The 15000-nt window shown below is 44.5% G+C and overlaps 1 protein-coding gene across 1 annotated transcript in view; it reads left to right on the top strand.

Annotated features, from left to right (window-relative positions):
• Positions 1-15000, top strand: part of LOC115143522 (copine-5-like) — a 372435-nt gene that overhangs the window by 325626 nt on the left and 31809 nt on the right. The window contains 2 exon segments of the mRNA XM_065002049.1: positions 6447-6493; positions 7698-7879. Coding sequence (XP_064858121.1) covers positions 6447-6493; positions 7698-7879 — 229 coding nt within the window.

A 15000-nucleotide genomic window follows, 5' to 3' on the forward strand; every position in this document is an offset into this window, starting at 1 on the left:
GGGAGGGACATACATAGGGGAGGAACCAAAGGGAGGGACATACATAGGGAAGGAACCAAAGGGAGTGACATATATAGGGAAGGTAATCAGGGAAGTGATGGAGTCCAGGTGAGTCTGATGACACTCAAGTGCTCGTAACAACGGTGACAGGTGTACGCCCTAACGAGCAGCCTGGTGACCTAGAGGCCGGAGTGACTAGAGGCCGGAACCCCCTCCCCGGCGCGTTCAGCTCGAGCCGCAGGACGCCAACCAAAGGGACAATCCCATGGATCAGGAGCGGACCGGTCACCCTTGCTGATGCACGGGAACCTGACAGACCGGCTGAGCCTGGCGATCCAACTGAGGCATGAGAGCCTGACGAGTCGGTGGAAGCAGGGGAGTCTGGTGATCCAATGAAGGCATGAAAGCCCGACGAGCCGGGTGTAGCAGGGGAGGCTGGCGATCTGGCGGAGGCATGAGAGCCTGACGAACTGGCATGAGAGCCTGACGAACCATCATCCACCCATCCTCCACCCATCCTCCACCCATCCTCTACCCATCCTCCACCCATCCTTCACCCATCCTCCACCCATCCTCTACCCATCCTTCACCCATCCTCCACCCATCCTCCACCCATCCTCTACCCATCCTCCAACCATCCTCCACCCATCCTTCACCCATCCTCCACCCATCCTCTACCCATCCTTCACCCATCCTCCACCCATCCTCCACCCATCCTCTACCCATCCTTCACCCATCCTCCACCCATCCTCCACCCATCCTCCACCCATCCTTCACCCATCCTCCACCCATCCTCCACCCATCCTCTACCCATCCTTCACCCATCATCCACCCATCCTCTACCCATCCTCCACCCATCCTCTACCCATCCTCCACCCATCCTCTACCCATCCTCCACCCATCCTCTACCCATCCTCTACCCATCCTCTACCCATCCTTCACCCATCCTCCACCCATCCTCCACCCATCCTCTACCCATCCTCTACCCATCCTCCACCCATCCTCCACCATCCTCCACCCATCCTCTACCCATCCTCCACCCATCCTCTACCAATCCTCTACCCATCCTCTACCCATCCTCTACCCATCCTTCACCCATCCTCCACCCATCCTCTACCCATCCTCTACCCATCCTCCACCCATCCTCTACCCATCCTCTACCCATCCTTCACCCATCATCCACCCATCCTTCACCCATCCTCTACCCATCCTCTACCCATCCTTCACCCATCCTCTACCCATCCTCTACCCATCCTTCACCCATCCTCTACCCATCCTCTACCCATCCTCTACCCATCCTCTACCCATCCTTCACCCATCCTCCACCCATCCTCTACCCATCCTCTACCCATCCTCTACCCATCCTCCACCCATCCTCTACCTATCCTCCACCTATCCGTCTCTTATTGGTGTCTTTCTATCTCAATAAAGATACAATACTCCCAAAATAAACTATTATTGTGAAAATGCAAGTGTGTAAGCACCTGAGCCTGCAAATGGCTAGTGGTGTGAGTGTGTGTATAATCAAATCAAATTCTATTCGTCGCAGACACATACTTAGCAGATGTTATTGCGGGTGTAGCGAAATGCTTGTGTTCCTACAGTAGCTCCAACAGTGCAGTAGTATCTAACAGTACACAACAAAACACACACATCTAAAGTAAAATAATGTAATTAAGAAATATACAAATATTAGCATGAACAATGGCATTGTCTAAAATACAGTAGAATAGAATACAGTATATATATATATATATGAGATGAGTAAAGCAGTATGTAAACACTATGAAAGTGACTCGTGTTCCATGATTAAAGTGGCCAGTGTTTCCAAGTCTTATGTAAATAGGGCAGCAGCCTCTAAGGTGCAGGGTTGAGTAACCAGGTGGAAGTGGGTTTGTGATGGATGGCTGTTTAACAGTCTGATGGCCTTGAGATAGAAGCTGTTCTTCAGTCTCTCGGTCCCAGCTTTGATGCACCTGTACTGACCTCACCTTCTGGATGGTAGCAGGGTAAACAGGCAGTGGCTCGGGTGGTTGAGGTCTTTGATGATCTGGAGAGCTCTGCGGTTGTGGGCAGCGCAGTTGCCGGCGGTGATACAGTCCGACAGGATGCTCTCAATGGTGCATCTGTAGAATGTCTTCAGCCTCCTGAGGTTGAAGAGGTGCTGTTGCGCCTTCTTCACCACATTGTTTGTGTGGGTGGACCATTTCAGATCATCAGTAACTTGAAGCTTTTCACCTTCTCCCCTGTCTATAGTGCTCCAGCAGTCTAATTGGATTAGGATTCTGTTTCTCTATAGTGCTCCAGCAGTCTAATTGGATTAGGATTCTGTTTCTCTAAATGCTCCAGCAGTCTAATTGGATTAGGATTCTGTTTCTCTAAATGCTCCAGCAGTCTAATTGGTTTAGGATTCTGTTTCTCTAAATGCTCCAGCAGTCTAATTGGGTTAGGATTCTGTTTCTCTATAGTGCTCCAGCAGTCTAATTGGGTTAGGATTCTGTTTCTCTAAATGCTCCAGCAGTCTAATTGGATTAGGATTCTGTTTCTCTATAGTGCTCCAGCAGTCTAATTGGGTTAGGATTCTGTTTCTCTATAGTGCTCCAGCAGTCTAATTGGATTAGGATTCTGTTTCTCTAAATGCTCCAGCAGTCTAATTGGATTAGGATTCTGTTTCTCTAAATGCTCCAGCAGTCTAATTGGGTTAGGATTCTGTTTCTCTAAATGCTCCAGCAGTCTAATTGGGTTAGGATTCTGTTTCTCTATAGTGCTCCAGCAGTCTAATTGGGTTAGGATTCTGTTTCTCTAAATGCTCCAGCAGTCTAATTGGATTAGGATTCTGTTTCTCTAAATGCTCCAGCAGTCTAATTGGATTAGGATTCTGTTTCTCTAAATGCTCCAGCAGTCTAATTGGATTAGGATTCTGTTTCTCTAAATGCTCCAGCAGTCTAATTGGGTTAGGATTCTGTTTCTCTAAATGCTCCAGCAGTCTAATTGGGTTAGGATTCTGTTTCTCTATAGTGCTCCAGCAGTCTAATTGGGTTAGGATTCTGTTTCTCTAAATGCTCCAGCAGTCTAATTGGATTAGGATTCTGTTTCTCTAAATGCTCCAGCAGTCTAATTGGTTAGGATTCTGTTTCTCTAAATGCTCCAGTAGTCTAATTGGTTAGGATTCTGTTTCTCTAAATGCTCCAGCAGTCTAATTGGGTTAGGATTCTGTTTCTCTAAATGCTCCAGCAGTCTAATTGGTTAGGATTCTGTTTCTCTAAATGCTCCAGCAGTCTAATTGGGTTAGGATTCTGTTTCTCTAAATGCTCCAGCAGTCTAATTGGGTTAGGATTCTGTTTCTCTAAATGCTCCAGCAGTCTAATTGGATTAGGATTCTGTTTCTCTATATGCTCCAGCAGTCTAATTGGGTTAGGATTCTGTTTCTCTAAATGCTCCAGCAGTCTAATTGGGTTAGGATTCTGTTTCTCTAAATGCTCCAGCAGTCTAATTGGATTAGGATTCTGTTTCTCTATATGCTCCAGCAGTCTAATTGGGTTAGGATTCTGTTTCTCTAAATGCTCCAGCAGTCTAATTGGGTTAGGATTCTGTTTCTCTAAATGCTCCAGCAGTCTAATTGGATTAGGATTCTGTTTCTCTATATGCTCCAGCAGTCTAATTGGGTTAGGATTCTGTTTCTCTATAGTGCTCCAGCAGTCTAATTGGATTAGGATTCTGTTTCTCTAAATGCTCCAGCAGTCTAATTGGTCTAATTGGATTAGGATTCTGTTTCTCTAAATGCTCCAGCAGTCTAATTGGATTAGGATTCTGTTTCTCTAAATGCTCCAGCAGTCTAATTGGGTTAGGATTCTGTTTCTCTATAGTGCTCCAGCAGTCTAATTGGATTAGGATTCTGTTTCTCTAAATGCTCCAGGAGTCTAATTGGATTAGGATTCTGTTTCCCTATATGCTCCAGCAGTCTAATTGGGTTAGGATTCTGTTTCTCTAAATGCTCCAGCAGTCTAATTGGATTAGGATTCTGTTTCTCTAAATGCTCCAGCAGTCTAATTGGATTAGGATTCTGTTTCTCTATATGCTCCAGCAGTCTAATTGGGTTAGGATTCTGTTTCTCTAAATGCTCCAGCAGTCTAATTGGATTAGGATTCTGTTTCTCTATATGCTCCAGCAGTCTAATTGGGTTAGGATTCTGTTTCTCTAAATGCTCCAGCAGTCTAATTGGGTTAGGATTCTGTTTCTCTATAGTGCTCCAGCAGTCTAATTGGGTTAGGATTCTGTTTCTCTATAGTGCTCCAGCAGTCTAATTGGGTTAGGATTCTGTTTCTCTAAATGCTCCAGCAGTCTAATTGGGTTAGGATTCTGTTTCTCTAAATGCTCCAGCAGTCTAATTGGATTAGGATTCTGTTTCTCTATATGCTCCAGCAGTCTAATTGGGTTAGGATTCTGTTTCTCTATAGTGCTCCAGCAGTCTAATTGGATTAGGATTCTGTTTCTCTAAATGCTCCAGCAGTCTAATTGGATTAGGATTCTGTTTCTCTAAATGCTCCAGCAGTCTAATTGGATTAGGATTATGTTTCTCTAAATGCTCCAGCAGTCTAATTGGATTAGGATTATGTTTCTCTAAATGCTCCAGCAGTCTAATTGGGTTAGGATTCTGTTTCTCTATAGTGCTCCAGCAGTCTAATTGGATTAGGATTCTGTTTCTCTAAATGCTCCAGCAGTCTAATTGGATTAGGATTCTGTTTCTCTATATGCTCCAGCAGTCTAATTGGGTTAGGATTCTGTTTCTCTAAATGCTCCAGCAGTCTAATTGGTTAGGATTCTGTTTTTCTAAATGCTCCAGCAGTCTAATTGGATTAGGATTCTGTTTCTCTATATGCTCCAGCAGTCTAATTGGGTTAGGATTCTGTTTCTCTAAATGCTCCAGCAGTCTAATTGGATTAGGATTCTGTTTCTCTATATGCTCCAGCAGTCTAATTGGGTTAGGATTCTGTTTCTCTAAATGCTCCAGCAGTCTAATTGGGTTAGGATTCTGTTTCTCTATAGTGCTCCAGCAGTCTAATTGGGTTAGGATTCTGTTTCTCTATAGTGCTCCAGCAGTCTAATTGGGTTAGGATTCTGTTTCTCTAAATGCTCCAGCAGTCTAATTGGGTTAGGATTCTGTTTCTCTATAGTGCTCCAGCAGTCTAATTGGATTAGGATTCTGTTTCTCTATAGTGCTCCAGCAGTCTAATTGGGTTAGGATTCTGTTTCTCTATAGTGCTCCAGCAGTCTAATTGGATTAGGATTCTGTTTCTCTATATGCTCCAGCAGTCTAATTGGGTTAGTATTCTGTTTCTCTAAATGCTCCAGCAGTCTAATTGGTTAGGATTCTGTTTCTCTAAATGCTCCAGCAGTCTAATTGGATTAGGATTCTGTTTCTCTATAGTGCTCCAGCAGTCTAATTGGGTTAGGATTCTGTTTCTCTATAGTGCTCCAGCAGTCTAATTGGATTAGGATTCTGTTTCTCTAAATGCTCCAGCAGTCTAATTGGATTAGGATTCTGTTTCTCTATAGTGCTCCAGCAGTCTAATTGGGTTAGGATTCTGTTTCTCTAAATGCTCCAGCAGTCTAATTGGATTAGGATTCTGTTTCTCTATAGTGCTCCAGCAGTCTAATTGGATTAGGATTCTGTTTCTCTATAGTGCTCCAGCAGTCTAATTGGGTTAGGATTCTGTTTCTCTAAATGCTCCAGCAGTCTAATTGGGTTAGGATTCTGCTTCTCTAAATGCTCCAGCAGTCTAATTGGGTTAGGATTCTGTTTCTCTATAGTGCTCCAACAGTCTAATTGGGTTAGGATTCTGTTTCTCTAAATGCTCCAGCAGTCTAATTGGATTAGGATTCTGTTTCTCTAAATGCTCCAGCAGTCTAATTGGGTTAGGATTCTGTTTCTCTAAATGCTCCAGCAGTCTAATTGGGTTAGGATTCTGTTTCTCTAAATGCTCCAGCAGTCTAATTGGATTAGGATTCTGTTCTGTCTAATTGCTTGTTATCCACCGCTGGACCCCTGTACCTCCCCCACCCTCTCACCCCTCTCCCCCCTTCACCTCATCCCCCTTGCCTCCCCCACCCTCTGAACCCTCTCCCCCTTCGCCTCACCCCCTTGCCTCCCCCACCCTCTCACCCCTCTCCCCTCTTCGCCTCACCCCCTTGTCTCCCCCACCCTCTCACCCCTCTCCCCCTTCGCCTCACCCCCTTGCCTCCCTCTTCCTCTTCCCCTTCTCCCCCTTCACCTAATGTGTGTGTGTGTGTGTGCGTGTGTGTGTGTGCGTTTGTGCATGCGTGCGTGCGTGCGTGCGTGTGTGTGTGTGTCTAGAAGATCTTGAGTGTTCTGTGTATCTTAATGTGTAGGTGTGTAATGGAGTTTGACTTGTTGTTGTAACATTCACTCTCCATCCCCAATTCAGGACCCAAATCAATTTCACTGTGGCCATTGATTTCACCGCGTCTAATGGTGAGTGATTATAAAACCTGTGTACATGTGAGGGCCAGAAGGAATGGTGATGCTCTTACAGAGAGCGAGAGAGAGAGAGAGAGAGAGAGAGAGAGAGAGAGAGAGACAGAGAGAGAGAGCGAGAGAGAGAGAGACAGAGAGAGAGAGAGAGAGACAGAGAGAGAGACAGAGAGAGAGAGAGAGAGAGACAGAGAGAGAGAGAGAGAGAGCGAGAGAGAGAGAGACAGAGAGAGAGAGAGAGAGAGAGACAGAGAGAGGGACAGAGAGAGAGAGAGAGAGACAGAGAGAGAGAGAGAGAGAGAGACAGAGAGAGAGAGAGAGAGAGAGAGAGACAGAGAGAGAGAGAGAGAGAGAGAGAGAGAGAGAGAGAGAGAGAGAGACAGAGAGAGAGAGAGAGAGAGAGAGAGAGAGAGAGAGAGAGAGAGAGAGAGAGAGAGAGAGACAGAGGGAGAGAGAGAGAGAGAGAGAGAGAGAGAGAGAGAGAGAGAGAGAGAGAGGGACAGAGAGAGGGACAGAGAGAGAGAGAGAGAGAGAGACAGAGAGAGAGAGAGACAGAGACAGAGAGAGAGAGAGACAGAGACAGAGAGAGAGAGAGAGAGAGAGAGAGAGAGAGAGAGAGAGAGAGAGAGAGAGAGACAGAGAGAGAGAGAGAGAGGGAGAGAGAGAGAGAGATACACACTCAAAACCTGTGAGAGTCTCCTTCTGGCCCATGGTCAATACCACCATGCTGTGCCCCCAAATGGTAGTGTCAGAGCCCAGATGGCGCCCCATTCATCTATCTCTCTGGTCAAAAGTAGTTCACTATGAAGGGAATATGGTGCCATTTGGAATCCAGAACCAAGATGGCAGACATCAGGACTTCCCACAGGCTAAAAGCCCACACTTAATTCTAATCACTCCACTTAATGTAGTTAGTTTATTCTTAGAGCCTCTAGAAGTGTATTTCTGTTTCCTACCATTCCATTGTGTGATGGGGTTGGTGAGAGCAGGCAATAGTTCATCTCTGAGGGGTTGAAGAGTAGCAGAGTTCTGAATCGTTGTTGTTTTGAGCTGCGTTATGGTTAGGGGTTAGGGGTTAGGGGTTAGGGTTGAACTGGGATGTGGACATGAAGTTAAGGTTAGTTGAAGCTAAATTCCAGACCCCCTTCCTCACCAATGGACAACGTGATCATATATTGACCTCTGCCCTTTGCGCCCTCCCTAGGTAACCCATCCCAGTCCACCTCTCTCCACTACATGAACCCGTACCAGATGAATGCCTACGCCATGGCCCTGAAGGCTGTAGGGGAGATCATCCAGGACTATGACAGTGATAAGATGTTCCCTGCTCTGGGGTTCGGAGCCAAGCTGCCCCCTGATGGACAGGTCTCACACGAGTTCCCTCTGGTGAGTCAAACACAGAGCTCTTTCTGGTCGCTTGGCACTGAACTGAAATGGACTTAACTGGACCGAACTGAACTGAACTGAATTTAACTGGATTGAACTGGACTGAACTGAAATAGACTGGACTGGACTGAAATAGACTGAACTGGACTGGACTAAATTGAAATGGACTGAACTAAACTGGACTAAACTGAAATAGACTGAACTTGACTGAACTGAAATAGACTTAACTGGACCGAACTGAACTGAACTGAACTGAACTGGATTGAACTGGACTGAACTGAAATAGACTGGACCGGACTAAACTGGACTAAACTGAAATGGACCGGACTGAACTGGACTAAATTGAAATGGACTGAACTGGACCGAACTGAACTGAACTGAACTGGATTGAACTGGACTGAACTGAAATAGACTGGACCGGACTAAACTGGACTAAACTGAAATGGACCGGACTAAACTGGACTAAATTGAAATGGACTGAACTGGACTGGACTAAACTGAAATGGACTTTAATAAATGGATCACTAGTCACTTTAAATAATGCCCCTTTAATAATGTTTACATATCTTACATTACTCATCTCATATGTATATACTGTATTTTATACCATCTATTGCATCTTGCCTATATCGCTCATCCATATATTTATATGTACATATTCGTACTCCATCCCTTTAGATTTGTGTGTATTAGGTAGTTGTTATGGAATTGTTAGATTACTTGTTAGATATTACTGCACTGTCGGAACTAGAAGCACAAGCATTTTGCTACACTCAAATTAACATCTGCTGACCATGTGTATGTGACCAATAACATCTGCTGACCATGTGTATGTGACCAATAACATCTGCTGACCATGTGTATGTGACCAATAACATCTGCTGACCATGTGTATGTGACCAATAACATCTACTGACCATGTGTATGTGACCAATAACATCTACTGACCATGTGTATGTGACCAATAACATCTGCTGACCATGTGTATGTGACCAATAACATCTACTAACCATGTGTATGTGACCAATAACATCTGCTAACCACGTGTATGTGACCAATAACATCTGCTGACCATGTGTATGTGACCAATAACATCTGCTGACCATGTGTATGTGACCAATAACATCTACTAACCATGTGTATGTGACCAATAACATCTGCTGACCATGTGTATGTGACCAATAACATCTGCTGACCATGTGTATGTGACCAATAACATCTACTGACCATGTGTATGTGACCAATAACATCTGCTGACCATGTGTATGTGACCAATAACATCTGCTGACCATGTTTATGTGACCAATAACATCTGCTGACCATGTGTATGTGACCAATAACATTTTATTTGATATGATCTTTACTTACCACATTCAGCTAATGATGTCCACTCCAGAAAGAAGATATTGATTGACTAAATACAAGAGATTAGACCATGTTGATTGTTTCTCCTCTCTAGAACGACAACATAGAGAGTGCCTACTGTAATGGTGTAGATTAGGGATGGGCAAAGTTGTTTTTATAAAAAAGAAATGTAGGAACTCAGTTGGGGTCTCAACTTACTGTTAAGAGTTCAAATACACCAGATGCCATTTCAAAATGTGGTTGTGCAGCAGCAGTTTTCCTCTTGATATGTAAGTCACTGGTAGTCACTCAATTAGCCCATGTCGGGTAAAATGTGTTAGATTGGTAAGTTAGTCCTAGCAGCCAGCTATCTAAACCTGTAGTAATCACGGTCAAATTACCTTCACTCTCACTCAGATATCATATTAAAAACTGCAAACATTTCTCCCCACTCTATGACAAAATGTGTAGAATTCAGTGGAGGCTCCTCGGCAGAGGTGCTAGCACTGCTAGCTAGCTAGCGCTGCATAAAATGTGGTGATTAGTTCACTCAAAGAGAGACAAAGACAATAGTTAAACAGTTTTGAACAAATTAATTTCTTCAAAAATGAAGGAGAAGCAAGAGAGATACTTATTCTGAACAAAAATATGAACGCAACAGGTAACAATTTTAAAGATTTTACTGAGTTTGTATTTGTATTTATTAAGGATCCCCATTAGCTGTTGCCAAGGCAGCAGCTACTCTTCCTGGGGTTTAGTAAGGATCCCCATTAGTTCCTGCCAAGGCAGCAGCTACTCTTCCTGGGGTTTATTATGGATCCCCATTAGTTCCTGCCAAGGCAGCAGCTACTCTTCCTGGGGTTTATTATGGATCCCCATTAGTTCCTGCCAAGGCAGCAGCTACTCTTCCTGGGGTTTATTATGGATCCCCATTAGTTCCTGCCAAGGCAGCAGCTACTCTTCCTGGGGTTTATTATGGATCCCCATTAGTTCCTGCCAAGGCAGCAGCTACTCTTCCTGGGGTTTAGTAGGGATCCCCATTAGTTCCTGCCAAGGCAGCAGCTACTCTTCCTGGGGTTTATTATGGATCCCCATTAGCTGTTGCCAAGTCAGCAGCTACTCTTCCTGGGGTTTAGTAGGGATCCCCATTAGTTCCTGCCAAGTCAGCAGCTACTCTTCCTGGGGTCCAAACACATTAAGGCACTTACATCACACATAAAACAAAAGATAAAACAGTAGATCATATAACATTATTACACCACTACACATCTACAGTACAAAATGTACCATACCACCATACTACATTATTTCAATGTACGTGTGTTTAGAGTGCTAGTGTTTGTGTGCGTATGCGCGTGTCTGTACCTGTGTGTGTCTCGTCACAGTCCCTGCTGTTCCATAAGGTGTATTTGTATCCGTTTTTAAATCTGATTCTACTGCTGCATCAGTTACCTGATGTGGAATAGTCATGGTACTGTGCACCTCCTATAGTCTGTCCTGGACTTGGGGACTGTGAAGAGACCTCTGGTGGCACCTCTTGTGGGGTATGCATGGGTGTCTGAGCTGTGTGTTAGTAGTTTAAACAGACAGCTCGGTGCATTCAGCTTGTCAACACTTTTTTACAAAAACAAGTAGCAATGAAGTCAACCTCTCCTCCACTTTGAGCTAAGAGAGATTGACATGAATATTATTAATATTAGCTCCCTGTGTACATTTGAGGTCCAGCCGTGCTGCCCTGTTCTGAGCCAATTATCATTTTCCTAAGTCCATTTTTGTGGCACCTGACCACACGACTGAACAGTAGTCAACCCACTGTTCCTAGGCCGTCATTGTAAATAAGTATTTGTTCTTAACTGACTTGCCTAGTTAAATAAAGGTTACATTAAAATTAAAACAATTGAAAAAATAAAAATCATCAGGCCCTAATCTATGGATTTCACATGACAGGGAATGCATTTTTAAAAATCCCAGATACCTTAAAATAAATGGGCCTCACAATAGGCTTCAGGATCTTATCACGGTATTTCTGTGCATTCAAATTGCCATCGATAAAATGCAATTGTATTGGTTGTCCATAGTTTATGCATGCCCATACCATAACCCCACCGCCACCATGGGGCACTCTGTTTACAATGTTGACATCAGCAAACCACTCGCCCACATGACACCATACACATGGTCTGCGGTTGTGAGACTGGATAGACGTACTGCCAAACTCTCTAAAACGATGTTGGAGGCGGCTTATGGTAGAGTAATTAAACTTCAATTATCTGGCAACAGCTCTGGTGGACATTCCTGCAGTCAGCTTGCCAATTGCACACTCCCTCAAAACTTGAGACGTCTGGAGCATTGTGTTGTGTGACAAAACTGCACATTTTAGCATGGCCTCTTATTGTCCCCAGCACAAGGTGCACCTGTGTAATGATCATGCCGTTTAATCAGCTTCTTGATATGCCACACCTATCAGACGGAGGGATTTTCTTTGCAAAGGACAAATGCTCACCAACAGGGATGTAAACAGAGAAATACATGTGCACATGGAACATTTCCGCTCATGCAACATGGGATAGACACTTTACATGTTGCGTTTATAATTTTGTTCTGTGTTGCTAGCCAGTTTAGCTAGCCAGTTTATCTCACTCACCCAGCTTAAACAGAGAGGGATGCTATGTTACCTAGCTGGCTATGGCTATCTTACAATGAAACTTTTTATATTTACAATGACAGCCTACCCCGGTAAAACCCAGACGACACTGGGCCAATTGTGCGCTGCCCTATGGGACTCCCAATCACGGCCAGATGTGATGCAGACTGGATTCGAACCAGGGACTGTAGTGACTCCTCCTGCACTGAGATGCAGTTCCTTAGACCGCTGCGCCACTCAGGAGCTTGTTGCACAGCAAGAGATGGAGAAAACCTACACCAGTCGAGTAATTCAGTTCAACAATAATCTTCATTTTAATTTGACGTCACAAACAACAAGAGGGCTTAATAGGAGTTCATTATTTCTGAACCAAGGCCCATATAAAATAACGTAATTGCTGAGGTAGGCTATGTGGCTTAACAGCATCTTTCACTAGAAAAGAAAATGGCCTAATAGAAGTGTGTTATTTTTTATTAGACTTACTTACAACTGCAACTGGCCAAGAATGTAGTATCCTACATAAAACAATCATTTAAAGAAAAAAAAGCGATGTCTGTGCCTGAATGTTTGTGTCGTGAGTCTCTGAATGTTTGTGTCGTGAGTCTCTGAATGTTTGTGTCGTGAGTCTCTGAATGTTTGTGTCGTGAGTCTCTGAATGTTTGTGTCGTGAGTCTCTGAATGTTTGTGTCGTGAGTCTCTGAATGTTTGTGTCGTGAGTCTCTGAATGTTTGTGTCGTGAGTCTCTGAATGTTTGTGTCGTGAGTCTCTGAATGTTTGTGTCGTGAGTCTCTGAATGTTTGTGTCGTGAGTCTCTGAATGTTTGTGTCGTGAGTCCCTGAATGTTTGTGTCGTGAGTCTCTGAATGTTTGTGTCGTGAGTCTCTGAATGTTTGTGTCGTGAGTCTCTGAATGTTTGTGTCGTGAGCCTGTTCCTCTAACAGAACAAACAGAAAATACTGCCAGCTTGAGACCTAAATATCCCTGGAGAAGCACTCACAATAATGATAGTATTTACTAAATACAGTCATATAAGGCCACTAAGTTACTCAATCAATAGGAGAGGTTGCACATCCCCTCAGACATGACCTTGTGGATGTCGGGTGAGACGGGTTTGATTTCAAGTCAATCGAGGCAGTCCTCTGACTTATGTGAAAGCCGGTTCCTAGTTTATAGAGGAAAATCAGGACTTGCACGTACGTGTAAGTCGATCCAAACACTGTTAGCACACAAAAAGCATGTTTCTTTACAGTGCTGTATACCTCTGAGCCACCCAACACACATACAAGGACTCGGCACTCCTGAGCAAATCTGTGATTTGGCTCGATGTCTGGTATTCAAACAGCTCAGTTTGAATTGCTGCATCAAACCACTCAAGCTTCCTAGTAAAGGCCGTAAGTTTTTCCACCATGTCCACAACTGTTTTCCTTCTTCCTTGTAACTGCATATTTAACCAGTTTAAGTGACAGAATATGCCAGCCCTAAAAAAGCTGTGTGTAGCTTGCAGCTAACTCTTCAATGCTTCTGCGTCGGGCCTCCGGGACTGGAAGGCCACTTTGAAGGTTCCATGCTCAGATTCATAATGCTTCTGCGTCGGGCCTCCGGGACAGGAAGGCCACTTTGAAGGTTCCATGCTCAGATTCATAATGCTTCTGCGCCGGGCCTCCGGGACAGGAAGGCCACTTTGAAGGTTCCATGCTCAGATTCATAATGCTTCTGCGTCGGGCCTCCGGGACAGGAAGGCCACTTTGAAGGTTCCATGCTCAGATTCATAATGCTTCTGCGTCGGGCCTCCGGGACAGGAAGGCACTTTGAAGGTTCCATGCTCAGATTCATAATGCTTCTGCGTCGGGCCTCCGGGACAGGAAGGCCACTTTGAAGGTTCCATGCTCAGATTCATAATGCTTCTGCGTCGGGCCTCCGGGACAGGAAGGCCACTTTGAAGGTTCCATGCTCAGATTCATAATGCTTCTGCGTCGGGCCTCCGGGACAGGAAGGCCACTTTGAAGGTTCCATGCTCAGATTCATAATGCTTCTGCGTCGGGCCTCCGGGACAGGAAGGCCACTTCGAAGGTTCCATGCTCAGATTCATAATGCTTCTGCGTCGGGCCTCCGGGACAGGAAGGCCACTTCGAAGGTTCCATGCTCAGATTCATAATGCTTCTGCGTCGGGCCTCCGGGACAGGAAGGCCACTTCGAAGGTTCCATGCTCAGATTCATAATGCTTCTGGCTGGGCCTCCGGGACAGGAAGGCCACTTCGAAGGTTCCATGCTCAGATTCATAATGCTTCTGCGCGGGCCTCCGGGACAGGAAGGCCACTTCAAGGTTCCATGCTCAGATTCATAATGCTTCTGCGTCGGGCCTCCGGGACAGGAAGGCCACTTTGAAGGTTCCATGCTCAGATTCATAATGCTTCTGCGTCGGGCCTCCGGGACAGGAAGGCCACTTTGAAGGTTCCATGCTCAGATTCATAATGCTTCTGCGTCGGGCCTCCGGGACAGGAAGGCCACTTTGAAGGTTCCATGCTCAGATTCATAATGTCGCGTGAGGTTGAATTCTTTGTAAACAGCGACCTTTTCATTGCAAATAAGACACACTGGCTTGGCATTGGGAAAAGATGGTAAGATGAACGCATATCTCTCTGTATGTTAGGAGATAGATGGTTAGATGAATGCATATCTCTCTATATGTTAGGAGATATATGGTAAGATAAATGCATATCTCTCTATATGTTAGGAGATATATGGTTAGATGAATGCATATCTCTCTATATGTTAGGAGATATATGGTTAGATGAATGCATATCTCTCTATATGTTAGGAGATATATGGTAAGATGAATGCATATCTCTCTATATGTTAGGAGATATATGGTAAGATGAATGCATATCTCTCTATATGTTAGGAGATATATGGTTAGATGAATGCATATCTCTCTATATGTTAGGTGATATATGGTAAGATGAATGCATATCTCTCTATATGTTAGGAGATATATGGTAAGATGAATGCATATCTCTCTATATGTTAGGAGATATATGGTAAGATGAATGCATATCTCTCTATATGTTAGGAGATATATGGTTAGATGAATGCATATCTCTCTATATGTTAGGAGATAGATGGTTAGATGAATG

The sequence above is a fragment of the Oncorhynchus nerka genome, linkage group LG15 (genome assembly GCF_034236695.1).
Source record: "Oncorhynchus nerka isolate Pitt River linkage group LG15, Oner_Uvic_2.0, whole genome shotgun sequence".
NCBI classification, from domain to species: domain Eukaryota; kingdom Metazoa; phylum Chordata; class Actinopteri; order Salmoniformes; family Salmonidae; genus Oncorhynchus; species Oncorhynchus nerka.